Source organism: Cheilinus undulatus, linkage group 5, assembly GCF_018320785.1.
Source record: "Cheilinus undulatus linkage group 5, ASM1832078v1, whole genome shotgun sequence".
Taxonomy (NCBI): domain Eukaryota; kingdom Metazoa; phylum Chordata; class Actinopteri; order Labriformes; family Labridae; genus Cheilinus; species Cheilinus undulatus.
In genome coordinates, this window is record NC_054869.1 from 52,930,385 (window position 1) to 52,958,174 (window position 27,790).

At 41.2% G+C, this 27,790-nt stretch overlaps 4 protein-coding genes across 6 annotated transcripts in view; 3 read left to right on the forward strand and 1 right to left on the reverse strand.

Annotated features, from left to right (window-relative positions):
* The window catches only part of sh2d3cb (SH2 domain containing 3Cb), a 76,069-nt gene that overhangs the window by 7,012 nt on the left and 41,267 nt on the right, over positions 1–27,790 (reverse strand). The gene's annotated exons all lie outside the window — the stretch shown is intronic.
* On the forward strand, positions 2,420–26,413 carry LOC121509364 (UDP-glucuronosyltransferase 2A2-like). Of its 3 annotated transcripts, XM_041786669.1 has the most exons (3): positions 2,420–2,485; positions 22,338–23,335; positions 25,760–26,413. In XM_041786669.1, exons 2-3 carry the CDS (start codon positions 22,340–22,342, stop codon positions 26,342–26,344), a joined length of 1,581 nt encoding a protein of 526 aa, XP_041642603.1. In that variant the 5' UTR covers positions 2,420–2,485; positions 22,338–22,339; the 3' UTR covers positions 26,345–26,413. The 3 variants fall into 3 exon arrangements, with proteins under 3 accessions (XP_041642603.1, XP_041642602.1, XP_041642605.1); XM_041786668.1 differs by lacking the exon at positions 25,760–26,413 and having other exon boundaries at positions 22,338–23,982; XM_041786671.1 differs by lacking the exon at positions 22,338–23,335 and having other exon boundaries at positions 2,430–2,485; positions 24,768–26,413.
* Positions 11,064–12,623, forward strand: LOC121509366 (UDP-glucuronosyltransferase 2B33-like). Its single transcript, XM_041786673.1, has one exon. It carries the CDS (start codon positions 11,151–11,153, stop codon positions 12,621–12,623), a length of 1,473 nt encoding a protein of 490 aa, XP_041642607.1. The 5' UTR covers positions 11,064–11,150.
* Positions 17,914–19,401, forward strand: LOC121509365 (UDP-glucuronosyltransferase 2B31-like). The gene has a single exon (XM_041786672.1). It carries the CDS (start codon positions 17,929–17,931, stop codon positions 19,399–19,401), a length of 1,473 nt encoding a protein of 490 aa, XP_041642606.1. The 5' UTR covers positions 17,914–17,928.

Here is a 27,790-nt window from a genome sequence, read left to right on the forward strand (position 1 = left end):
GTAGTGTGTTTGATTACACACCGCTGTGACCTTTGACCTCTGTCCCTACCTTTTACCACCATGACTGAGCAGGTTCAGTTAAATCTATTCACAGCTTTCTTTACATTTAGTTCTATTATTTCTATGATATTCATTTAAGCTGAGCTCCAAATAAGGCTAAATTAGAGGTTCTTAAAGTGGGGGTCAGGAACCCCAGGGAGGTCGCAACACACTGAAGGAAGGCTGTCAGATACTTTCCAAAATAAAGTGGTTTATTTTATCCATTATAGTAGAAAATCCTAAGACTGTCAATTTGAAATAACTCATAGTTAAAGTCATAGTCAGCGAGATCTGTGCTTAGACGAAGCAAAGCCTCTAAGCCAGGGGTGTCAAACTCAAGGCCCGGGGGCCAAATCCAGCCCGTGGTGCAGGTGTTTCTGGCCCACAAGATCATACGATCTTACTATTACAACTGGCCCACCTCCATGAGGTCTGCAGATTTCCTCCAGTATCAGAATATAAACTTAACCCTAAGTATTTAGAATATCCTTAATATCCTGAAAAAGTAAAGAGTAAAAATAATCAGACAAAAAATCAGGGAGGTGGGAAAATAAATTAATGTTGTCATTCCATATTTTCAATTTTGCAACTCACAGTTCTGACTTAAACTTATGATTTTGACTTTTTGGATGTTTTGACCTTCTCATATCATATTTTAACCTTCAAGATATACAATTTAAAATTCTAAGTCATATTTTTACCTTTTAAACTTGTGATTTTGACTTTCTATCTCATATATTTGCCTTTTAACCCTTTACCTACTGAATCTAAAAATGGCGATTTGGACATATTTTGTTATTCTGGCTGTAAAATAATCAGGAAATGCCCTAAGTCTGAGAGCTTTGGTCCCTTTTCCCAGGAGTACTTGAACTTGTCTTTTCAACATCTGGTTAATGATTATTGCACATTATATGGAATTGTCAGCAGTTTAAAAGAAGAAAAACACAAAAACTGATTTGTTTTTCATGGCTTTTATGAGAAGAAATGTTGTTATTGCTCATGAAGTTTTGATTTGACATTTGAAATGTGAACCTATACATGTTTAGAACGATCAGCAGTCATTTTTGGAGTCTAGGACTCTGGGTGTGCAAAACACAGTGCAAAAGATAACTATATACATAGGAGACAATTAGTGCAAATAAGGGTGGAAAAATGTATTCTCAACATTCTCAAGTAACATATTGTTATTGCACATGACAGACACACACAAATGCCACTATCTAACGCTATTTTTGGAAAACAAAACACCACTCTCACTCGCTCTCCTATTACTCTCTTCCTTCACTCTTCTTTCTCACTCGTCTTCTGCCAAAGCTGCCATTTTCGCGGTGCTGTTTGACATTACCGTAATACATATACCACACATCATATATTGCTGGAAAGCACAGATTCTCAGCTCTCTGTCAGCGTTGAAATTTTTCGGTTTGAGCAAACTTTCGAGGAGTTACAGTGTTGACAATCCGTGTAGCAGTCTCGCGATACTTATGGTATTTTGCTATGAATGCCTACGTCATATGGTTTTGAATACCGTAATGAACCATATATGTTTGTATGCCCACCATTCTCAGCTTTCCAACACCATTGGAATTTTTCTGATTGGACAAACTTTGACAGAGTTATGGTAATAATACTCCGGACATATAAAACACAGCGCCGGCTCAGTAGGTAAAGGGTTAAAAACATTATTTTGCCTTTAAATTTTATGTTTTAGCCTTTTGAGCTAATAGGTTTGGCTTTATCTCAGACTTTGAGCCTTTAAACTTATCATTTTTATGTGGGAAGTGACCAAAAAATTAGTTAACGGTGGCAAAAATGGTCCCAAAGTGGCAAAAAAAAGAGTGAAAAGTGAATGGGCAAAAAGTGACATTTAATTGCAAGAGGCAGCTTAAATGGGCATTGAGGATCACTGCTTTAGTCTCTTTTGATTTAATAATGTCACTAATTACTAAGAAAAAATAAATCAAAACAGACTTTTCATTGCAGCTTCCCATGGGCCCCTCCCTGCTGTGGGCCTGGGTAAGCAGTAGCCTTTTATCCCCCTGTGCCACGCCCCTGCACCAGGATGATAAAGTGTTGTTAGTATATAAAGAATGATTTATCACAGCAAGCTTTAGTTCAGACAGCTTGAAGCTCATTGTTGATCCACCTTTGTCCTGTATAAATCTTATCCATCCTTATCTCTGTACTCCATCTAAAGTTCAAACTCAGACTTTGCCACATGAGACTCATTCATCTTGACCTTGCGTAACTCAACGGTGCCTGCTGCTGCTGAACACCACACATGATCTGAACTTTGGTCCTGTTACCTCAGTACCACCGCCCTCTGAGCTGCTCTCACTGCCAGAGGCAGGACCACGCTCATTCAGCCCAGCGCTGCGAGGGGGGCAGGACGCACAAACAACAGACCCGTGTCCACACGTGAAAGCCGCTGACCGGGACGCTCTCAGTAAGTTCAACTCAAAGATTCAGTACTCTAGGGTGAGACAGAAAAAAACTTCTTGATGTTTCTGTCTTACTGTTTGATAAAACTGTTTAAATGCATGAACATGTCTAACGTGTCTGGCTAAATCCTCGTCATTTTCAGCAGGATGTTATGGGCCAGATAGTAACTTCCAGATGTTTTCCTCCAACAAGCTCAACATTAGAGCTGCACAAGAATGCAGACAGCACTCTGGCGTGTAAACTTTCCTCATGCACAACTCCAGCATGTTCAGCTAGTGCAATGTGTGAGATTACAATTGTAGATTAGCAGATTAACACAAGTTACTACAAAACAAAGTGATTTGTGAAATTAGAACAGGAACACTGAAGGTTTATGATATTTAAAACAGGCGTATGTTTCCTGTCTGCAGGAAGTTCAGCAGGGTCACACTCCATCTTTCCTCATGCAAAGAAAACACGGAGTTCTAACTCAAAATCCTTTAAAAAAAGTATTAAAGCACATGTGCATGTACACTAGTATGCACATAGCTGGTTTGCAAATCCACCAAGAAGAAGAATGAAGAAAAAGCAGCCACAAAAACCCTCATGTTGAGTAGGTTATGTGCAGACGGTAGAGCTCATCCAGCAGGCTGCAGGAGGTTTTTATTATTCTTTGGACACTAAATTCCTACGACCACATTTACCGTGCAGCACAGAGGACAAATCGTCCCGTGCCGAGTGGACACAATGGTTTTGGAAGAAATGGGATGTTTAGCATTGCTTTTTCCCACTCTCTATGAGTACTTCCTGCTCGAGCACGGTTGCATTCATGTCTCTCAGAGACGTGCTCGAGTACGAATGAATTCTGCTTGTGTCCTGCTCTTACCGAGGTCAGTGTATTTTCTGGCAGATCCATTTCCTGCTTGAAACTAGACTCAAAAATCAGGGGAAACTCTCGTTATTCATTAGTGGGGATGCTGAGCACCCACACTATTGATATTCGCATCGGCCATTTTGCTTGTTATTATTCTTCTGCATTGGCTATCTCCTCCTTCATACTTTGTTGTATCGACAACGTTTAAACTTTTAAAAATTCAGGTTCTTCATCATTCGACTGCTGTGACTTCTCTCATTTCTAACTTTTATATTTTTTAGATATTGCTATTTTCATGCTATTTTCAGCTATTTTTAGGCCAAAATCAGCTATTTCTCAGCTATTTTCAGCTATTTTAAGGCTACTTTCAGCCATTTTTATCCTTATTTGACCTATTGAATGCCATTTTCAGCTACTTTTATGCCATTTTATGCTATTTTATGCTATTAATAGGCTACTTTCAGCTATTTTAAGGCTATTTTCAGCTATTTCTATCCTTTATGAGATATTAAATGCCATTTTCAGTTACTTATATGCCATTTTAAGCTATATTATGCTATTATAAGGCTATTTTCAGCTTTTTCAGGCTACTTCCAACTATTTTTATCCTTTTTGAGCTATTAAATACCATTTTCATCTACTTTTATGCCATTTTATGCTATTCTATGCTATTTTAAGGCTTCTTTCAGCTATTTTTAGGCTATTTTCAGCTATTTTTATCCTTTTGAGGTATTAAATGCCATTTTCAGTTACTTATATGCCATTTTATGCTGTATTATGCTATTTTAAGGCCATTTTCAGTTTTTAAAGCTACTTTCAACCATTTTTTATCCTTTTTTGAGCTATTGAATGCCATTTTCAGTTACTTTTATGCCATTTTATCCTATTTTATGCTATTTTAAGGCTATTTTCAGCTATTTTTGTGCTTTTGGCTATTTTTAGTGGTTCTTCCACCATTCAGCTCTCAGCATCCCCACGCAATTTCAGTTGAAATTGTAATTTTGATCTAGGGTTTTTTTGTTTTGTTTTTGACAGAAATAGACAAAAACGGAAAAACAAGCCATTTTCATATTTTTTAATTTTGGTCACAAAAAGGAAAACATCTTAGTTTTCTTTTTCAATTCTGTTTCAATTCTTGTTTTAACTGAATACTTCGGGAAAAGGAAATCATGTGACCCATTGGGAAAGGTGAGCATTTCAAAATAAAAGCCCTCATGTCAAAATTTAAGCTATCCAAGCCAACATTTACCTATTAGACCGATTGTTTGTTTGTTTGGTTTTTGCTCTTATTATTCTTTTATTTATTCATTCATTTATTTATTGTGTGCACACGCTAATAAATAAACCTTTCCACCAAACATTACTAATATAGTCTATTAAATCAGCAGTACTTTTACTGTTGACATTATTTTTGATACACTGTATAGAGCCAACAGGCTTATTATTCGACTGTAGAACACACAGGATGGCTGTATAGGCCTTTTCCTCAAGTACTTCACAATAACATGAAAACAGAACAATGGGATTGAAAAAACACACAAATTGGACCCCTTTTAAATACAAATGTATTTGTTTTTCTGTTTTTCTTTCAAAATAAAAAAAAAAGAAAAAATGGCTAATTTTTCTGTTTTTCCCATTCCTGTCATAAACAGAATAACTAGAGTTTCTCTCAGTTTTTGAGTCTGGTTTCATCAAGGACATAGATTTTCCAGAAAATACACTGACCCTCTGTGCCTGAGTCTGGTCCACTTGCATCCACAACGACCAAATAAACTGGACTTTAAGGTCAAGAGTTCTAGATCTAGGGTCCCTAATGTGAAACCACCCTTATACTTCAGTTTCTTGTGTAGGGAAAGTATTACAAATATGACTGAGAGCTTTAAGACTTGTGTCCACAGTGGGAACTTTTAGAGCTCATTTTTTAATTAAAAAAACAGCATTTTAGCCGCTCTTTATTACTAAAACACTGTTGGTATCTGCTGACATCTGTCCCTGCTCTCACAGAAGGGCTGCACCATTTAGTAATAATGTGTGACTGCAGCTTTACTAGACTATACTGCAATTAGGGCTGAACGATACGCAAAAATTATCAAATTTCAATTTTTCCCAAAATATTGCTATTTAACATGCGATTATTCTTGGGTTAATCTTATATATTTTTCAAAAAATTCACGCAATGAATAATTCCATAAAAAAGACCATGTGTACTAAAGACAATGAAATTATTTCCAAAGCAATTAATCCATAGTAGCATGAATCAAATATGAATATGAGAGTGCAACAAGCATTAGTCAATAAAGGAGGAGGCTAGGATGGAGGACGTGAAGCTTTATTCTATGAAGGAGGAGGCTGGGGTGGAGGAGGTGGAGCTTTAGTCTATAAAGGAGAAGGCTGGGGTGGAGGAGGTGAAGCTTTATGCTATGAAGGAGGAGGCTGTGGTGGAGGAGGTGAAGCATTATGCTATGAAGGAGGAGGCTGTGGTGGAGGAGGTGAAGCTTTATGCTATGAAGGAGGAGGCTGGGGTGGAGGAGGTGAAGCTATATGCTATGAAGGAGGAGGCTGTGGTGGAGGAGGTGAAGCTTTATGCTATGAAGGAGGAGGCTGGGGTGGAGGAGGTGGAGCTTTAGTCTATAAAGGAGGAGGCTGTGGTGGAGGAGGTGGAGCTTTAGTCTATAAAGGAGGAGGCTGTGGTGGAGGAGGTGAAGCTTTATGCTATGAAGGAGGAGGCTGGGGTGGAGGAGGTGGAGCTTTAGTCTATAAAGGAGGAGGCTGTGGTGGAGGAGGTGGAGCTTTAGTCTATAAAGGAGGAGGCTGGGGTGGAGGAGGTGAAGCTTTATGCTATGAAGGAGGAGGCTGGGGTGGAGGAGGTGGAGCTTTAGTCTATAAAGGAGGAGGCTGTGGTGGAGGAGGTGGAGCTTTAGTCTATAAAGGAGGAGGCTGGGGTGGAGGAGGTGAAGCTTTATGCTATGAAGGAGGAGGCTGGGGTGGAGGAGGTGAAGCTTTATGCTATGAAGGAGGAGGCTGTGGTGGAGGAGGTGAAGCTATATGCTATGAAGGAGGAGGCTGGGGTGGAGGAGGTGGAGCTTTAGTCTATAAAGGAGGAGGCTTGGGTGGAGGAGATGAAGCTTTAGTCTATAAAGGAGGAGGCTGGGGTGGAGGAGGTGAAGCTTTATGCTATGAAGGAGGAGGCTGGGGTGGAGGAGGTGAAGCTATATGCTATGAAGGAGGAGGCTGGGGTGGAGGAGGTGAAGCTTTATGCTATGAAGGAGGAGGCTGGGGTGGAGGAGGTGAAGCTTTATGCTATGAAGGAGGAGGCTGGGGTGGAGGAGGTGAAGCTATATGCTATGAAGGAGGAGGCTGGGGTGGAGGAGGTGAAGCTTTATGCTATGAAGGAGGAGGCTGGGGTGGAGGAGGTGAAGCTATATGCTATGAAGGAGGAGGCTGGGGTGGAGGAGGTGAAGCTTTATGCTATGAAGGAGGAGGCTGTGGTGGAGGAGGTGAAGCTATATGCTATGAAGGAGGAGGCTGGGGTGGAGGAGGTGGAGCTTTAGTCTATAAAGGAGGAGGCTTGGGTGGAGGAGATGAAGCTTTAGTCTATAAAGGAGGAGGCTGGGGTGGAGGAGGTGAAGCTTTATGCTATGAAGGAGGAGGCTGGGGTGGAGGAGGTGAAGCTATATGCTATGAAGGAGGAGGCTGGGGTGGAGGAGGTGAAGCTCTATGCTATGAAGGAGGAGGCTGGGGTGGAGGAGGTGAAGCTTTATGCTATGAAGGAGGAGGCTGGGGTGGAGGAGGTGGAGCTTTAGTCTATAAAGGAGGAGGCTGGGGTGGAGGAGGTGAAGCTTTATGCTATGAAGGAGGAGGCTGGGGTGGAGGAGGTGAAGCTATATGCTATGAAGGAGGAGGCTGGGGTGGAGGAGGTGAAGCTTTATGCTATGAAGGAGGAGGCTGGGGTGGAGGAGGTGAAGCTTTATGCTATGAAGGAGGAGGCTGGGGTGGAGGAGGTGAAGCTTTATGCTATGAAGGAGGAGGCTCGGGTGGAGGAGGTGAAGTGGCTACCAGCTAATCACAGCTGAGGTATGACTTTTGTGAAGCAGTGCTGGGCTTCATCAGTTTTATTTAGAATGAGCTAACTATTTTTGCTTGTATTGCAAATGTCATGTCATTTGCTTTGTTAAAGCGCATTAACATTTTTATGTCACTCATTTTGATTAAGAAAAACATATATAAATCAAAAAAAGGAGGATTTTTGTAAACCATTATAAAGAAAAATGACACTTGAATGTTTGCATAATGTGCATAAAATCTCTGCCACTGCAAAAAAATTGATTTATTAAACTGTTATTTTGTTGAATTTCAAATTAAAAAAATATTACAACTAATGCAATTTGAAAATTGAAGCAGATCATACTGCGATTAATCTCATTTAATTGCCCAGCCCTAATTGCAATTACAGTATAACCCATAACTGGTATCATGAGCCTAAATGCTTAGTTATCAAGGAAAATTCAGAGAATAAGGACAGTTTAGACATTTGCATTTCTCAGCTGAAAATATAAAAATATTAAGAAGTATAAAAAAGACAAAATCTGAAGTTTTTACAGTACTGCTTGAAATATAACTTCCTATATTCCAATAAAATAAAACTTTTTCCTTTATTTGAAAATAAGGTACTTCAGTCAGGACCACTTTGTCAGGAAAAACACAATTTTTAGATTGAAATATTTTCTCTTCAGTTTTCACTCTGCAGAATGTGACCCTAAATAAAACCCGTCAGTCTGAACCTTCTCACACTAAAGGAACTAAAACTGCATTTACTGACACATAACACTGTTTGGAGGAGTTTGGAGTCTTTGAACATTCTAATGACCGTGTTGGCTCATATTCTAGTTAACACAATGTGTTAAAGCTCCTCTGACCTGTTAGATTTCCCCTCTAAGTCCACGCCTCAGATTACTGAGCCAAACAGGTTCATGAACTCAAAGCTGAGAAACCTTAGACAGCTCAACCCAACACAAACAGATTTCTTAAAGCTCCAAGGACTTACAGAAGGAATTCCCACACTGTGCTGTTATGTAACCAGGAAGATCTTATTGAGATGGAGGGAATGTTGGAGTTATGAAAGTCCCGGAGCAACGTTATCCTGTTTGCTCAAACTAAAAGATGGGAGTCTCTGGAGGAAGGTCTACATCTGGACTGGCATCTTTTAAGCATCTGACAGGCTCTGCTTTTTACAATGAGGAGGTGGAGTCACTTATGTAAGAGCTATCAAATAAACTAAAATACAATAACACAAAACACTACAGCCAATGGAAGCAGTGATGAACCAGCCAGAGCAGCGTTCTGATGTAAACAACTCAAGATGTTGAAATGCTGAAACATTCCTCATGGGCTACTGGATGAAAATCTGTCTCCAAAACAAACCAGTGAACTCAGGAAGCATTTAGCACGTAGAGTAATGTCACAGACGCCCATGCCGATAAGAGTGATCAGTACAGGTACTTAACCCAAAACATTCCTGCCTCACTCTGTTCTGGGGTAAAACATCCATCTGAATAATGACGGTAAGTGAAAAACAAAAACACAGAACAACAAAAGAAAAACACAGGGTTGGTGGGAATCTAAAAGCTTAAAATACAAAAACTGGACGGATTAACAATCCCTGATAAACCTAGAGAATGGGCCCCCAAGATCATCCAATTTTTCAAATCTTCAATCCTATCTATTATTATTTTTTTGTCTGTTTTTAATTTTATTATTAATTTTAATCATTATTAATATCATCATCATGATTCTTTTTCTCTGCATATAACGCCCCATGCTAATGACCATAACACTCTTATGTCACAACGTTTTCCTTCTTAAAATCTTTGCTATAGGCCTCCAGTAGTCTGTGTTGCTGTCTTAAGAAAATGTACCTTGTTTTTCTTTGTATTATTATTATTTGTTTTTTAATTCACACATATATATATATTATATTTATTATGAATATACATTGATAGATATAACATTTTAGTTTTTTTTCTTTACCCCCCTCTTCATCTCTCACTGTCCGTCTTGTACCACTTCAATATCACTCGTCTGTCTTGTTATTTTTCACCATTAAAAAAAAAAAAAAAAGAAATTTCCAAGTCAAGCAGTTGTACTGATCATCTCCACCCCCCTCCTTAGTCAGATGGTAATCACTGAATGAAAACCATTTCATTAAAAGCTGCACTCTCTAAGTTGTATTTGCTAAAAAAAAAAAAAAAACATTACTGATGGATTTCACATTATGTAGGAGAAAAGCAGTTAAAATTGGTCTTCCCAGTTAAAGTTTCAGGGTAGTCACAAAGCAGTCTGGGCTCACCTGTACTATTCACCTGAAAGCGCAACTTTTAACAGCTTGTCTCCCTCAAATGTTGTCATTTCATGTATTCTACATATGTAAGCTTGAAGATAATTTACATCTGTAGTTCTATATCTCTTTGTTTTCCAGGGAAAAATCTATTTAGAAGCTACATATCCCTAAAAAAAAATTTATCTATGCTTTTTGTTAGCAAAATACTTTTCAGTGCAGTTTACATTTGTATGTTTTGGGTTTTTCTTACAGATCTATGAAAAAGGGCTACAAAACATGAATAGAAAATTAAAAAAAACAAAAAAAGAAAAGAAAAAGAAAAGGGCCCCTAAAAACCCAGAGAATGTGCCCCTAAAATCCCAGTGAAGATACCCCTAAAAACCCAGAGAATGTGCCCCTAAAATCCCAGTGAAGATACCCCTAAAAACCCAGAGAATGTGCCCCTAAAATCCCAGTGAAGATACCCCTAAAAACCCAGAGAATGGGCCCCTAAAATCCCAGTGAATATACCCCTAAAAACCCAGAGAATGGGCCCCTAAAATCCCAGTGAATATACCCCTAAAAACCCAGAGAATGGGCCCCTAAAAACCCAGAGAATGGCCAACTTTGGCCACTTGTAATTCATTTTTGCCACTTTTTAACCACTTTTCACCATTTTTGCTTCTTATCCTTTCTTAACACATGTGTGCTATTTTATCCTGTTTTTTCATCCTTTGACTCTTTTAACCTATTTTTACCCCTTTTCCTGCCTTTTTTTATAATCAAATTTTTTATAAGCCAATGCTCCATCGGTTGCATGGTGCAGCCATACGTCTCAAGCAACTGTATCTCCAGTCTTAAAACCAGTAATAGCAGGTTGACACTGCTGTTGTTCGTGAGGTGATTTCTGTGTTAATTTGTTGTTTAACTGAAGAACAAGCAAAATGCTGATTGCTCTGATCCACTGCATTGTTCTCATTAACTCTTTAATTACTCTCCACTACTTGAACTCACTGTTGGCTCTCGTTGTCGCTCTGCAGTACTGAGTGAAAAGCTTGACCATGGATCTGTTTCATTAAGCAGCTTGGGTATAACTAAAACCATCCAATCAGATGTCTAATCAACAGTACTTAAATCTTATTATGCAAACACTTTGGAAAAGAAGTAGGGGTCATACGTTTCCTCGAAGTCCTGGTTCCGAGGGTTGGGCTCAAACTTCCTTGGTGGTTGTAATCCAGAGTGAAAGTTCAGTACCTCATTAATGAGTCTAATCCGATTCTTAATGTTGAGTTATTGGGTTAATGACTGCTCTGGAATCTAACAACTGAAAGAAGCTTGTGAGAAATGTCGGCTCCAACCTCATCACAAAATTCCAAAACATTTCTTTCAGAGATGTACCGACCCACCCTGCTGGCACTTGCAGTGCTGCTCTGCTCCTCGCTCTTGGTAAACGGAGGGAAAGTCTTGGTGTTTCCTGTGGACGGAAGCCACTGGATCAATATGAAAGTCCTTATCGAGGAGCTACACTCCAGAGGCCATGAACTCACAGTAATTCGATCTTCGGACAGCTGGTACATCAAGCCTGACTCTCGGCACTACGAGTCCATCACCGTGAACACTTCTGCTGGGTTCGATGAGGAGCGCTTCGGGTCGTTTGTAACCACGATGATCAGAATGAGGCGAGAGGGTGCGTCGCTGTGGGCTCGTCTGTCTCTGGAGTATGAGCTCATGGAACAGTTGTATCAGATTGGTAAGCAGAGTCTCAGAATGATGGAGGACATCTTTGAAAACGCAGAGCTGATGCAGAGCCTTTGTGACGCTAAATATGACTTGGTTTTGACGGACCCTGCTCTTGGTGGAGGGGTGCTTCTGGGTCACCGTTTGGGTCTTCCACTAGTCCTGAATGTTCGGTGGACTATCCAGGGTGAGGGGCATTATGCAATTGCACCGTCACCGGTCTCCTTTGTCCCGGTAGCAGGGTCAGAACTGACTGACAAGATGACCTTTTCCCAGCGGGTCAAGAACTTTTTGATTTATCTGTTCACCTGTGTTCAAACTTGGTACATCACAACACCGAACTACAAACCCTTCGTCCAACGCTACTTTGGTAAGAACCTCCATTACATGGAGCTGTTCCAGGCAGCAGACATCTGGCTGATGAGGAACGATTTTACCTTTGAGTTCCCACGACCCACAATGCCAAACATCGTCTACATGTCAGGATTCCAGTGCAAACCCTCCAAACCCCTGTCCAAAGAGCTGGAGGACTTTGTCCAGAGCTCTGGTGAGCACGGAGTCATCGTTATGACTTTAGGAACCCTGGTAGAAAAACTTCCCAAGGACATCACTGAGGATATCGCTGCTGCTTTTGCCCAGCTCCCTCAGAAGGTCATCTGGAGGCACAAAGGACAAAGACCATCCACCCTGGGCAACAACACCTTAATGCTGGACTGGCTGCCTCAAAATGATCTCCTGGGTCACCCAAAGACCAGAGTCTTTGTGGCCCATGGAGGCACCAATGGAATCCAGGAGGCCATCTACCACAGCGTGCCCCTCGTTGGAATACCGCTAATATTAGATCAGCAGGACAATTTATTTAGGATGAAGGTCAGAGGTGTGGCCAAAGTCCTGGACATTGCAACTGTGAATAAAGACAACTTCCTGGAGGCCGTGAAGGAGGTCCTCTATGAACCATCCTACAGGGAGAGGATGAGATGGTTGTCCAACCTGCAAAGGGATCAGCCAATGAAACCCCTAGACCGGGCCATGTTCTGGATTGAGTTTGTCATGAGACACAAGGGGGCCAAGCATCTGAGGACTGAGTCCTACAAGATGTCCAACATCCAGTACCACTCCATCGACATTGTAGTACTCCTCATAGCTATTATACTGTTGGTTTCCACTCTTCCTCTCTCTGCTGCGGGGTTTATGTGTCGGAGAGTTTTTTGTCAGAGTAAAGTCAAGAAGGACTGATTATGTGCTGCTAGACTGTTACATCCTGATCCTTAACCTCATGGAAGGTCATTGTTTTTCTGTTACCTTCATTTGATTGTTCTTTAGCTAGAAATGAATATTAGAGTATCAGTGCAGTTGGCCTAAAAGCCTCGAATCAGTGGATCATTCTCAGTCCTTGTTCTGGCTTTATTTTCTCAGGATTTCATACAAGGTTCTTGAACGTCTTTTTATTTGCACTTCACTAGCAGCACTAAGTTGAACCAATAAATGCATGTGTAGTTTTTTCTGCATTTGCTTATTCCTAAGGATGCCCCTATGCATCCGTTTGAGATTGGTATCAGCCGATATAGACAAATAATGCAACATAAGCTAATGTCAATAGCATAGCATCTGCAATAACTTTGACTCAGGGAGCAGGGTTATATTTAGTAGTAGCAGCCACCTGTTGGACAAACGAATCTGTTTTTGTGGTCAAACATGAGAGAAAATGTTTTGCTCTCATATGGACCCTGATTTTCACAATCAGTGTCCCTACTAGGAATGGGCGGTAATCAATAATATCATATCCCTGGATATTGAAAGATGGCCATGTTATTGCTTTAACTAGCATCACAAGGACAGTGTTGTGTAATGACAATATTTATCAGAAATTCATCAGGAATGTGTGTCCATTTCCAGCAGCAGCGCTGCCTGTGTGTGAAGATGCTTCAACAGGGATGACAGAACTGTTCATGATGTCGATCTGGCAAACGACGAAAGCACACAAGTGCTATATAAATAAAGTAATTAATTATTATTATTATTATTATTACATATATATACCGCGTATACCATGGTGCACAATGGCCTGGTGCTCTGGTCCGCTCTAAACCCGTCTCTTTAACTCTTTTAGTATGTGAAATTTAGATTATGTTAATTGTTACTTGTTGGTTATTTAGCTGAAGTAGTCTGTGACTTTTAAAAGCTTCCTGTAAAGTAAACTCACCGCCAGATAAAACTTGGCATTGCTGACAATAGAAACATTTAACGCTTCCTTTAAAATCCTGACGCATTTGACCCAAATGACAAAAATGTCACCCTCCAAAAAACTGCTGTAAATGTAATTTATATTAGTATTTTCTTTTACTTTAAACAAGCCAGTCTCTTAGAACTACCTCAGCCTGAAATATATATATCAAATATTAATCATATCTTTGGGGTTTTAAACCCTGAAAGACCAGTATGTTTGCACAACTCCACTGTTTTCAATGCAAAAAAGTGTGTCAATGATTGGCACCAACATTGATTTTAAAGCAGGTATTTTTTTGCAGTGGCAGGTTAAAAAAACCTCACATTTGAAGTCCTAATGACAAAAAATGCCCACTGCTGTAAAAATAATACATATTATTATTTTTTCCACTTTAAACAAGTCCGTATTTTGAAACTACTTCAGCCTGAAATGTACATTTCAAATATTAATCATATTTTGGGGGGTTTTAACCCTTCAAATGCCAGTATGTTTACACAACTCCACTGATTTAATAATGTAATAATAATAAGTTTTATTTATAACGCACTTTTCATTTCGAGAAATCTCAAAGTGCGATTTCAACTGAACACAAAAACAACTGAAATACACACACACAGTTTTTACACACACATTATCCAACATCAGTGGCAACGCACACTCATCATTTCAGAAGCAAGGCTCCCTCACAGAAAACAGTATAAAGTGGGGAATTTTGCAGAGTGCTGTGAATGGGAAAAAGTAGCGCCATCCGGTGGACAAAAAATATATATATATTTTTTTTGGGCCTTTTAGTGCCTTTACTGGACAGAGGAGGACAGTGGATAGAGACTGAAATGGGATGAGAGTGGGGAGGGACATGCGGCAAAGGTCCACAGGCTGGATTCGAACCTGGGCCACCCGAGTACATGGCTAGTACATAAGACCGCTAGGCCATCTGCATGCCCCGACAAAAATAAAAATTTTAAATTGAAAGCTAGTCGTCCAAAATGAAATTTGAACATAAAATTATGCATTTGTTTATGTAGACATAAAGGTGGACTCAAAAAATGCATTTTCAATGGTTTTCAATGGGACAGTTTTGGTCCGTAGGAGCAAATGTGTCGGTTTTTGTGTAACTTAGCCAATTTTTTGCTAACTTAAGGAAACGAGACCAAAACTCAAAAAAAAATTTTAAAGGAATATCCTTAGGCAAAGTTGAGCTTTATTCATTCAACACATCCAAAATGGTTTAAAAGAAAAAAAAGAATGGCACAAAATGTCTCTAGGATTGCATAGGCCCATCACTATCCGTGTTAAAGCACATCACATTCCCCGATCCTTTGACAATAAATCAGTATAAACATTTCTCATTATACCTCTGAGAGGACGAGAGGGAAGAGAGAGAGGAGTCTGTGCCATAGAAGAAAAAGATGAACTTCCTCTGATCCTCTGTCCTGAGGTTAAATCATGAACGAAGTGTCTGCAGCGGCTCTGGTGGCGGGGCTTACATGTGCACGCTAGAAACTGCTTGTATGAGCGGCTTTAAGTAACACAGTTTGACAGATACCGCTCAATCCTAATCTCTACTTGTTCTTTTGTGTGTTTATCACTATTGGTGGGAATGATTTAGTTTTGTGCAGATGTGATTATATGAAGTCCTGCCATCGTTCCAACATTGTCAAAATAAAGATGCAGAGCAAGTTGATAATAAAAATAACAAATTCCTTTATTAGTGTTGTTCTTTTATTCATATCAATACACCAGACCTGCAGACCTGCTCACTGCTGAAGCTGACTCCGATTTCTGTTCATTCCATTTATCTGAGATTTGAAACTGAAGCAGAATTATTCTCTAAATACTCTCTCTGTGCCGCTGTTATCTAAAAGCATGGTACACACCCCAGCCAAAGCTGAAAATGTGAGCTTTTGATTCACTTTTATCAGAAACTTGTGAACAATGAACAAGAAAAATCAAGAGTGAATCAGAAAAAGCCCTAAGGACAAGTTTGCTTAAATGTTGAACCTGTCAATCGGTAAATACTGCCAAAAAAGAAAGCCTGCTTCCTGTGCATTTTCCACAGAAGTGCTATGCTACATAAATTTGCACCACTTTTGAAATTTGTGGAAATTTTGGTGAGTTTGGAGAAATCCTTAGCCTCATAGCATAATTGCCTAAGTCATATTTAAGGTTCCCAGAAAGAGAGGGAAAAAAAAAAAAACAAATTTCAGCAAACACAGGATTTTTATTTTAAACTGTAACAGTAAGTTCTACCAGAAGTGTTTCTTAAAAGTCCGGATTTTACCCTTTAAGACGAGTTTATATCGGTCTCAGAGGTCCCAAAACATGCCTGTGAAGTTTGTTTCTATAAAAACACTCCAGTATTGATCTCTGCATGTCTACAAACCCCTCTGTTTCAGCCCTGCTCAGAAGGAGCTGTGTCTGTGTCTGTGGCTTTAAATGTTAATGAGCTCTCTGACTCCGCCCCTGGAATGGACCATGCCCCTCTCAGGAAATGGATGTGGCTTAATGGATGTGGCTCTCCTGAGAGGAGGATCAGGAGAGGAGGGCAGAACTTTCTTCCAAGCGGGGAGGGCCAATCAAACCTGGGGGTGGGGCTAACTCCCCACATGACATCATACGGGGAAAACCTGCGAATGGCACACATTCTGAAAGATGGGGGGGTGTTCCAATTCTTGGGGGATTGTGCACAGGCCAGGGGCACATGTTTTTGTTAGAATGTGACTTTTAAAAAGGAAAGCCACAACAAGGATTACATAACAAACAGAAGTGACTGAATAGATAACAGTTAATGATGACTTAGGCATATAGTGATTATGGATTGTAACAAGCACTCTGATTGGCTGAGGATATACAGCTGTGAGAAAAAGTATGTGAACCCTTTCTTGGATTTCTGCATAATGTGGTCATAAAATGTGTTCTGATCTTCATCTAAGTCACAACAATAGACAAACACAGTCTGCTTAAACTAATACCACTTCTTGAGAACAGCAAATTCAAAACTGGTGTGTGTTTTTTATAGGGCAGGGCAGCTTTAACCAACACATCCAATCTCATCACATTGATTGGACTCCAGGTTGGCTGACTCCTGGCTCCAATTAGCTCTTGGAGAAGTCATTAGCCTAGGGGTTCACATACTCTTGCCACCCTGCACTGTGAATGTTAACATGTTTTGTTCAATAAAAACATGAAAGCATATCATTTTTTATGCGGTATTAGTTTAAGCAGACTGTGTTTGTCTGTTGTTGTGACTAAGATGAAGATCAGAACACATTTGATGACCAATTTATGCAGAAATCCAAGAAATCTCAAAGGGTTTACATACTTTTTCTTGCAACTGTATGCAATAAGGTGCAATGAATCTGCTGCATTTGGAGTGTAGAGTTAGGCAGAAATCACTATTTGGACAAAAAACAACTTAGGCTATGCTATGAGGCCAACGCTAGGTCAAAGCTCCCCAAAAACTGTAGTAACCATTTCTTGCATTTCAATACATTATACAATACATACAATATATTTTGGTCCTTGAGCCCTAATTAAGAGTTTGATGGCACAATTTCTGCCAAAAATGATGATGATAATTCCATCTATACCTTTAGGAAAGGATGTGTCTTTGTATTTTAAGCCTAGCTCAGTATTGGCACTTTGATAAATCAGCTTAGGCTTGAATTTGACAAAAATAGATGATCTTTAGAAGATAATCCAAGTCTGCATTTGTCCTCTTCCTGCTAACAACAACAGCTTTAGATGTCAGGCCCACTGATGCATTCTAGATCAGAATTAGAGAATTTAGAGCTCCAGCTGCCACAGGTGTGTACTGAAACATGTTTCCAGCAGTATGGTGTTTTCATCTAATATCAGAAATACTGTTTGCTTCGTAAAAACTTCTTGGCCACCGTAACTTGTCAAACCAAGTCATTCTCTAGACCACAAACCAGAGAGATGACGGCAGCCTACCTTAAAGGGTCAGGCAGAGGCAGGGATGTCTTGACTGAATAAATGAAGAGGATATTTTTAAGATATCATTTAAAAACTTGAAGTTTATTGCCAACTAAAAGTTCAGTAGTCTTGGTAAAATCACTCATAGATGAGAGGAGGCATCATCAGTTCAGATATCTCCAAAACCCAACACAGAAGATAGATCAGTAAGATGTCGCTGAGATAAACAGATCTAATATCATCGTATTTACTGTCCAGTCTCTTACAGACATGTACCGACTGACCTTGGTGGCTCTTGCGGTGCTGCTCTGGTCTACACACTTGGTCAAAGGAGGGAAAATCTTGTTGTTTCCTGTGGATGGAAGCCACTGGATCAATATGAAAGTCCTGGTCCAGGAGCTGCACTCCAGAGGCCATGAGATCACGTTGTTGAGACCGTCAGACAGCTGGTACATCGCGTCAGAGTCACCTTACTACAAATCCATCAATATCAACTCCTCCGCTGGGTTCGATGAGGAAAAGTTTGGGGCATTTGTAACCACGATGGTCCGCATGCGAAGGAACGGCGCTTCGCTGTGGGCTCGTTTATCTCTGGAGTATGAACTTGTAGAATGGTTCTACCAAATGTTTAAGCAAAGTCTCCATCTAACTGAACATATGTTTGAGGATAGGGAGCTGATGCGGAGCCTTCGTGATGCCAAATATGATGTGGTTTTGACAGACCCTTTCCTAGGTGCAGGGGTGCTTCTGAGTCATCGTTTGGGTCTTCCACTGGTCTTGAATGTCAGGTGGACAATCCAGGGTGAGGGCCATTATGCAATTGCACCATCACCATTCTCCTATGTTCCAGTGCCAGGATCTGAGCTGACCGACAAGATGACCTTTTCCCAGAGGGTCAAAAACATCCTGTTCTATGCCTTCATGTGTTTTCAGATTAGGTATGTCACTGATCCAAACTACATCCCCTTTGTCCACAAGCACTTTGGAAAGCATGTGCATTACATGGAGCTGTTCCAGGCAGCAGACATCTGGCTGATGAGGAACGACTTCATCTTTGAGTTCCCACGACCCACAATGCCAAACATCATCTACATGTCAGGATTCCAGTGCAAACCCTCCAAATCCCTGTCCAAAGAGCTGGAGGACTTTGTCCAGAGCTCTGGTGAACACGGTGTCATTATGATGTCTTTGGGAACCCTTGTGGAAGACCTTCCTGAGGACCTCAATGAAGACATTGCTGCTGCTTTTGCCCAACTCCCTCAGAAGGTCATCTGGAGGCACAAAGGACAAAGACCATCCACCCTGGGCAACAACACCTTAATGCTGGACTGGCTGCCTCAAAATGATCTCCTGGGTCACCCAAAGACCAAAGTTTTTGTGTCCCATGGAGGCACCAATGGGCTCCAGGAGGCCATCTACCATGGCGTGCCCCTCGTTGGGCTACCGCTCATGTTTGACCAACAGGAGAACTTCTCCAAGATGAAAGCCAGAGGTGTGGCCAAAGTCCTGGACATCGCTACTCTGAGCAAAGACAACTTCCTGGAGGCTCTGAAGGAGGTCCTCTATGAACCGTCCTACAGGGAGAAGATGAAGACAATGTCCAACCTGCACAAAGATCAGCCAATAAAACCCCTAGACCGGGCCATGTTCTGGATTGAGTTTGTCATGAGACACAAGGGGGCCAAGCATCTAAAGACAGAGTCCTACAAGCTGTCCGCCATCCAATACCACTCCATCGATGTGATGGCGTTTCTGATGGCGGTTAAACTTCTAGTATTGACTCTTTTTATCACTGTGTTAAGGATTCTGTGGCAGATTGTGTTTTGTAGAACCAAAGTCAAAAAGGAGTGAAAGAAGTTCTTTTAAAGTGATGTAAAAAACTGATGAATCCTCAACCCTGAAATGCAGAAAGTAGCATTTGTGCACAATCACTAGGTCTGGGCTCATTAAAGATCTCCTTGGCTTTTGGCAATTAAATTATGTTTTTATGTTAATCCAGAAAGGTTGGATTTATATAAAGATTTACAGCAAGATGTTAATAAAATCTTCAGAGAAATTATCTGTCTCCTTATTCCTGGATGTCACAAGAACTTCTATCGTAGCTACTTTATGGATAGCACACAATAAAAGAGATGCAATTTTTAATAATAAATACCATACTACTATCTGTTAAAACATGTATATTGCTTGCACTTTAGTCATCTCACATGCATAATGTGGTCTCAGCCTTGTCAGGAAATGCCCATCCCCATCTAACTCCTGCTTTTGCAGATGATGTGGTTCTGTTGGTTCATCACTGCTACCTCAATGAAGCACTAAGTTTCAGTTTTGGGCTTAATCAGAGGTTGCTCTACAAAATAAAGCTTAGCCACCCGTTACATACCACCACTGGTGTAGTGCAGGGTGCATATAGATATGCAGAGTCTATCTTTGAATATTTATATCTCACTGAAGTATACCCACCCTCCTGATGCCCATCATTCCGTAGTACGCTGAGGCCTGACTTGCCTTACTCTGCCACCTGTTGGCCAGAGCTCATTGTTGCCTATTGACATGGTTGGCTAAGAGTATCAGGGTTAGCCAATCAGAAGCAGAGATGAGTGGGTCAAATTTTATGGTTCTATCAGAAGTCTAGCAATGCAAACAGAGCGGGCCGCGCTTAAACTTGGGAAGGCAGGATTTTTCAAAAAAATCTCAGATGATTGGTCAAACATTCTGTGCATCACATTTAGAGCCCAACCAATATGGGATTTTTGGGGCCAATCTGATACCAATATATCGGTCAATATATAAAATAAGAACATTGATATACACAGGATATATACTGTACATGAACACAAATTCTTATAGTTACATTACCTTTGTTTATTTCACAAAGACACAACTTAGACGACGTTAAAATGCTATATAAAAGTCTTTTATTAGATAATGGTGGACATGTGAATTAACAGTTGCATTTCTCATTGTTTATTCTCTACTCATGCGTCTCTACTCCTCTAAGCAGTAGAGACGCAACTGGTCAACTACAACTCCCACAATGCTTTGTGTGTCAAACAAATATGGCTGCCCACTGAAGAAAGTCAAAGTACATGATCGAAAATTGATTAAAAATTGATTAAAAAGATGCTATTACCGGATGTAACGCTGTGGATTTAATCTCCAAAGACCCCGAAAAGTCACCAAAGTTCTGGGCTGGCTACAACGGCGTCCTTTAGAGCTACAGAAACATCGATGATAGCAAACAAACGGCAAAATGGTCAGCTTTCAGAGGGGAAAAAGAGTAAGTTCCTATGACTTACGGTTCAAAAGCTATCAACGTTTTTATAAACTGTGTCACGTATTGTGATATAGGACAACACTATCCTCAGAGACTCTGGAAAGTCAGCCAAGTTCCGGGCTCACTAGAAAATGCTAGTGCCCACGACTTACAGTACAAACGTTACCAAGTGATTTATAAAGGGATGTGCCTGCCGCACGTATCCATGCCACGTGAGCTCTTAGGGTTAATATATCAGCTACATATTGGCTGATGTTGATTAATCTGTGATACGCTATAATCGGCCCCATTAATCGGCCCGCCGATCAATCGGTCAGGCTCTAATCAAATTCATGATGAGCTTGTCAGAGCAACAAGACATAATGAGGTATCAGGCATGTGCAGCTCCAATGCTAACCTAAACTATACAGGCTAGTGCCGCCGTAGTGTTTGAATGGCGAAGCATGGAGGTGTGCCTATCAGGAGATGTGCAAAAACATCTATTTTGGCTTTTGGTCTTGTTGTAATGAAGAAATGTGATCACGGCCTATTTCAGCTAACGCTTTTCTAGAGCAACAATCAAGCTAATTGCTACCGTGGCAGTAGCCAGTAAGTACACCAACTCACAACACCAGTCAACCCCATCTGTAACGATAGCAAACTCATGCTGAAACAGGTCAGCAGAAGAACGAAAACATCTTTTCCACCATGGAAAGCTTTCAGTGCTCTTCTCAGCTCTTTAATAAAACTGCTGCTACACTGTGGCTACATCTGAGCTACCTGCCACACTGGATGCATCCATTGCAAATGGCTTACAGTACAACTTCACCCTGACCGTAGCTACTGCCTCGTTCTCTTCAAACAGTGATGATTGGTCAGAACTGTGTTCGGTTTGGTACAAACGTTTTAGATTGGAGCTTTTCGTGATGGATCTGCCTGATGTCAGTCTGGCAAACCCATCTATTAATCAAGGTTACGTGGTGCAACTTTCTATTCAAGATTATTTTTTCTTGTCCCACACAGTGAATAATTTGTCTTGGGCTTCTCAACCATGCTGCAGCCATAAAAACAACATTCAACACCATAAACATTTAACCTAAAACACTGAGAAAAAATATCAGCATGCCTCATGGTTTCAGATTGATCCGAACTTGAAGTCAAACATCACAAGTTAAGTAGCAGAGCTCACATAAAAAAGGGCTTTTTTAGGAAGACTATGCAAGGGCAGTCTATGACTTCAACTGTTTTTCCATTGCTGGATGGGTTATACTCTTCATTTACTCTTAATTTCAGGAGCATAAAATAAGAGTACATCCACGTCTGCTGGCACAACAACACCAAACTTTAGAGGCTCTATCCAAATTACAAAAATCTCTTAAACTATCCTGCATGTCAAATAAGACAGCCCCTGATCTACTTTGGGTTTATTTAGTACAAATGTTTTTAAAGCTGAGTCAAAGTCAAAGTCTTTAGAACCTTAAGGGAAAGACAGATCTAACATCCTCAAATCTTTTGTTACAATCTCTTTCAGAGATGTACCGACTGGCCCTGGTGGCACTTGCAGCTCTGCTCTGCACTACAAACTCCGTCAGTGGAGGTAATGTCCTGGTGTTTCCTCTGGATGGAAGCCACTGGATCAATATGAAAGTCATCATCGAGGAGCTGCACTCCAGAGGCCATGAGATCACAGTGATGAGACCTCCAGACAGCTGGTACATCAAGCCGGAGTCGCCACACTACAAATCCATAACTCTTAATTCTTCTGGCGGATTTGATGAGGAGCAGTTCGGGGAGTTTGTAGCAACAATGATCAAGATGAGACGAGAGGGCGCATCGCTGTGGGCTCGTCTGTCTCTGGAGTATGAACTGGTGCAGCAGTTCTATGAGATGCACAGGCTTCTACTGATTATGGTGGAAGAATTATTTGAGAATACAGAGATGATGCAGAGCCTTCAGGATGCCAAATATGACTTGCTTCTGACAGACCCGGGAATTGGTGCAGGGGTGCTTCTTGGTCACCGTTTGGGTCTTCCACTGGTCTTCAATGTCAGGTGGACTATCCAGGGCGAGGGACATTTTGCAATTGCACCGTCCCCACTCTCCTACGTTCCAGTGCCAATTGGAGAACTGACCGACAAGATGACCTTTTCCCAGAGGGTCAAAAACGTCCTGATCTATCTTTTTTCACATTTACAAATTATGTATGTCACAGATCCAAACTACATCCCCTTCGTCCACAAGCACTTTGGAAAGGATGTACATTACATGGAGCTGTTCCAGGCAGCAGACATCTGGCTGATGAGGAACGACTTCATCTTTGAGTTCCCACGACCCACAATGCCAAATGTCGTCTACATGTCAGGATTCCAGTGCAAACCCTCCAAACCCCTGTCCAAAGAGCTGGAGGACTTTGTCCAGAGCTCTGGTGAGCACGGAGTCATCGTTATGACTTTAGGAACCCTGGTAGAAAAACTTCCCAAGGACATCACTGAGGATATCGCTGCTGCTTTCGCCCAGCTCCCTCAGAAGGTCATCTGGAGGCACAAAGGACAAAGACCATCCACCCTGGGCAACAACACCTTAATGCTGGACTGGCTGCCTCAAAATGATCTCCTGGGTCACCCAAAGACCAGAGTCTTTGTGGCCCATGGAGGCACCAACGGAATCCAGGAGGCCATCTACCACGGCGTTCCCCTCGTTGGGCTACCGCTCATGTTTGACCAACAGGACAATTTCTCAAGGATGAAAGCCAGAGGTGTGGCCAAAGTCCTGGACATTGCAACTGTGAACAAGGACAACTTCCTGGAAGCTGTGAAGGAGGTCCTCTATGAACCGTCCTACAGAGAGAAGATGAAGACAATGTCCAACCTGCAGAGGGATCAGCCCATGAAACCACTAGACCGGGCCATATTCTGGATTGAGTTTGTCATGAGACACAAGGGGGCCAAGCATCTGAGGACCGAGTCCTACAAGATGTCCACCATCCAGTACCACTCCATCGATGTGATGGCGTTCCTGTTGGCAGTTATTCTGATATTACTGACACTTGTCATCGCTGTGGTGAGGTTTTTGTGGCGGAGAGTGTTTTGTAGAACCAAAGTCAAAAAGGAATGATGAATGTGCACCATGAATGATGTGCCAAACTTCTGCATCCTGTTTCCTGAAAACCAAATCCAACCAAGGCCAAATTTTGTATTTTAAAATTGTCAATAAAATCAAGTTTTCAATAAAAAACAGAAAGTTGCCTGAATACTTCCTTCATACTTAAGAGTTTGGACTGGTGATTTCTATCAAAGTAGTTTGATTTTTTTTACACAAGTCTTTGAATAAATAGGTGGAGAAAGGGATGTTAGGATTAAACTCATGTGTTAACACTTCCTTAATGTCCAAATGTGTCCTAAACAAAACTTCAAACTAGATTCACCATGGACGTTATGTACATGTATACAACAGACGAGGTTCTGACATGGTTCTACAAAAAACATAGCATCTGAATGCCTATAAACAAAAACTTAATAATACATCCGTAAATCAAGGTGACAACATGCCCACACATCAGAGTCATAATGCATGACTTAAGGTCTTGAATATTCAACCGTATCAGGATGCATCCATCTTCATCAAACATTTGCTTTTTGCAAACAATGTGGTTCCGTTGGTGGAATCAAACTGTGACCTCAACTAGGCACTGACCTCATCAACCGTCCAGTTTTTGACGTTGTCTTTTATGAATAGCTGTTTGCGAACTAGAGCCAAGCCTCTCAACAAATAATGCTCAGTATCTGAAAGGACCTCTCATGACCGTAACAAACATTTCTCAATCAATCAGGTCCTGTAAGTTATCATTCTGATCTATGTTTCAGATGTTTCAGGTGTTATTTCTCTTAAGACAACCTCAGGAACTGTAAAACCTTTCTAGTGGCCATTAACATCCTCAAATCTTTCTTACAATCTCTTTCAGAGATGTTCCAACCAATGTTAATGGCACTTGCAGTGCTGCTCTGCTCATCACACTCAGTCAGTGGAGGGAAAATTCTGGTGTTTCCTGTGGATGGAAGTCACTGGATCAATATGAAAGTCATCATCGAGGAGCTGCACTCCAGAGGCCATGAGATCACAGTGATGAGACCGTCAGACAGCTGGTATATCAAGCCGGAGTCGCCACACTACAAGTCCATCACTATAAACTCTACAGCTGGATTTGATGAGGAGGAGTTCGGGGAGTTTGTAGCAACAATGATCAGGATGCGACGAGAGGGCGCGTCGCTATGGGCTCGTCTGTCTCTGGAGTATGAAATGTTGCAGCAGTTCTACGAGATGAACAGGGTTCAAATAGTCATGATGGAGGGAGTATTTCAGAACACAGAGCTGATTCAGAGCCTTCAGGATGCCAAATATGATTTGTATCTAACAGATCCTGCAATTGGCGGAGGGGCACTTCTTGGTCACCGTTTGGGTCTTCCACTAGTCTTCAATGTTCGGTGGACTGTCCGGGGAGAGGCACATTTCGACATTGCACCTTCCCCACTCTCCTATGTTCCAGTGCCATTGGCAGAACTGACCGACAAGATGACGTTTCCCCAGAGGGTCCAAAACATCCTGATCTATCTCTTTACATGGTTTCAAGCTTGGTACGCCACAGATCCACACTTCATCCCCTTCGTCCACAAGCACTTTGGAAAGGATGTACATTACATGGAGCTGTTCCAGGCAGCAGACATCTGGCTGATGAGGAACGATTTCATCTTTGAGTTCCCACGACCCACAATGCCAAATGTCGTCTACATGTCAGGATTCCAGTGCAAACCCTCCAAACCCCTGTCCAAAGAGCTGGAGGACTTTGTCCAGAGCTCTGGTGAGCACGGAGTCATCGTTATGACTTTAGGAACCCTGGTAGAAAAACTTCCCAAGGACATCACTGAGGATATCGCTGCTGCCCAGCTCCCTCAGAAGGTCATCTGGAGGCACAAAGGACAAAGACCATCCACCCTGGGCAACAACACCTTAATGCTGGACTGGCTGCCTCAAAATGATCTCCTGGGTCACCCAAAGACCAGAGTCTTTGTGGCCCATGGAGGCACCAACGGAATCCAGGAGGCCATCTACCACGGCGTTCCCCTCGTTGGGCTACCGCTCATGTTTGACCAACAGGACAATTTCTCAAGGATGAAAGCCAGAGGTGTGGCCAAAGTCCTGGACATTGCAACTGTGAACAAGGACAACTTCCTGGAAGCTGTGAAGGAGGTCCTCTATGAACCGTCCTACAGAGAGAAGATGAAGACAATGTCCAACCTGCAGAGGGATCAGCCCATGAAACCACTAGACCGGGCCATGTTCTGGATTGAGTTTGTCATGAGACACAAGGGGGCCAAGCATCTGAGGACCGAGTCCTACAAGATGTCCACCATCCAGTACCACTCCATCGATGTGATGGCGTTCCTGTTGGCAGTTATTCTGATATTACTGACACTTGTCATCGCTGTGGTGAGGTTTTTGTGGCGGAGAGTGTTTTGTAGAACCAAAATCAAAAAGGAATGATGAATCAGTGCATTCTTTTTACTTTGCATTTTCTTAATTTGATTTCTTGCAGGAATAGAATAACATTTAATTTTTGGCCTTGTAATTTGGATATGAACATGATTGGAAAATATTTACTTTAATTCCTGAAATTCCAGAACAACAGGTTGTCCTAACAGCATGCAATGCATGCAAGCAAGACTGGACACGCAGTCTTTACCCCATGCCCCCGTTTCTATTTTACTTTGTGTTGCTCGAGTTAAAATGGACAAAGTACAACAATAAGGGGGGTTAAAAAGCTTTTAGAGAGTTCTACCAAACTATTCTCTTACTTACAGAGCTTTTTAGCTTGTTTTCTAAAGCAGAGGTAGTGGGGCATCCATAACATCCACATCCATGTCTGAAACGTTATATAGTGACTTCTGTTAACCCTCAGGCATCTCTTTAATTCACTACCCTTTAAAGCCATTAAGGACAAAAATGTCCACTTCCAAAAAACTGCTATAAAAACTTCACAGATTATTATTTTTCTCTGCTTGTTTTTGCATAAATCTCTTAAACAACTTCAGCTGTGCTCAAAACTACCAAACATTTAGTCATTTTGAGGATTTTAACCCTTAAAATGCCAGTTTGATTACTTAAAGTCAATGTTGTCTTTTATGAAAAAAAGCAAAAAAAAAGTGATATCCTCCTTTAAACCAACTGTTGGATGGCTGGGGCATTATTTATAAATCCAGCGTGGACATGTCAATGTTTAACCAAAATTTTAAATCTGATGCATTTTTAGTTTTTGTGTAGCATCAGATTTAAAATTTACTACCCATAAGAGTCATTAAGGACAAAAACGTCCCATTGACTCCCATTCAACCACATTTTTTGATCTCATAGCCATTTCATGATATAATCATGTATTCTGTAATGTTATGGTTTACTTTTTGAGAATAGTAGTCAAATTTGTCATTTTTACTGTTCATCACTGGTCCTTAATGATTTTAAAGGGTAGTAAATTTGGTTCACAGTGTTCCCCTGACCTATTAGAGCAGATGAAATTTGAATTTGAACATTTGCCAAGAAAGAAACTTTGTTGAAAAAATAGACCACATGCACTAACACAGCCAAAATGTTGAGCAGAAAAAGATGAAAAACTTGGCCAAATGGACAAAAGTGTCCCTAGTGATGCCTGAGGGTTAACAAGGAGGTAAAACTATGTAGAGGTAAAATTCATCAGTATAAAGGACGACATATCTGTTTCTCCATCTTCAAAATAAAAGCAGTAGATGTCATACTGCTCAAGAGGAAACTTAAATTGACAGCAGATATGTTATATGTAAGGGATGCATCAGCAGTGTTACATGATGCACAGCAGGATCTGACACCTGCATGCTGGACCCGGTTCACCTGAGAATCTGTGACTGAATGTCCGGTTAGACTCTGTGCTGGCTTTATCATCAGTCTTCAGCGATTTAA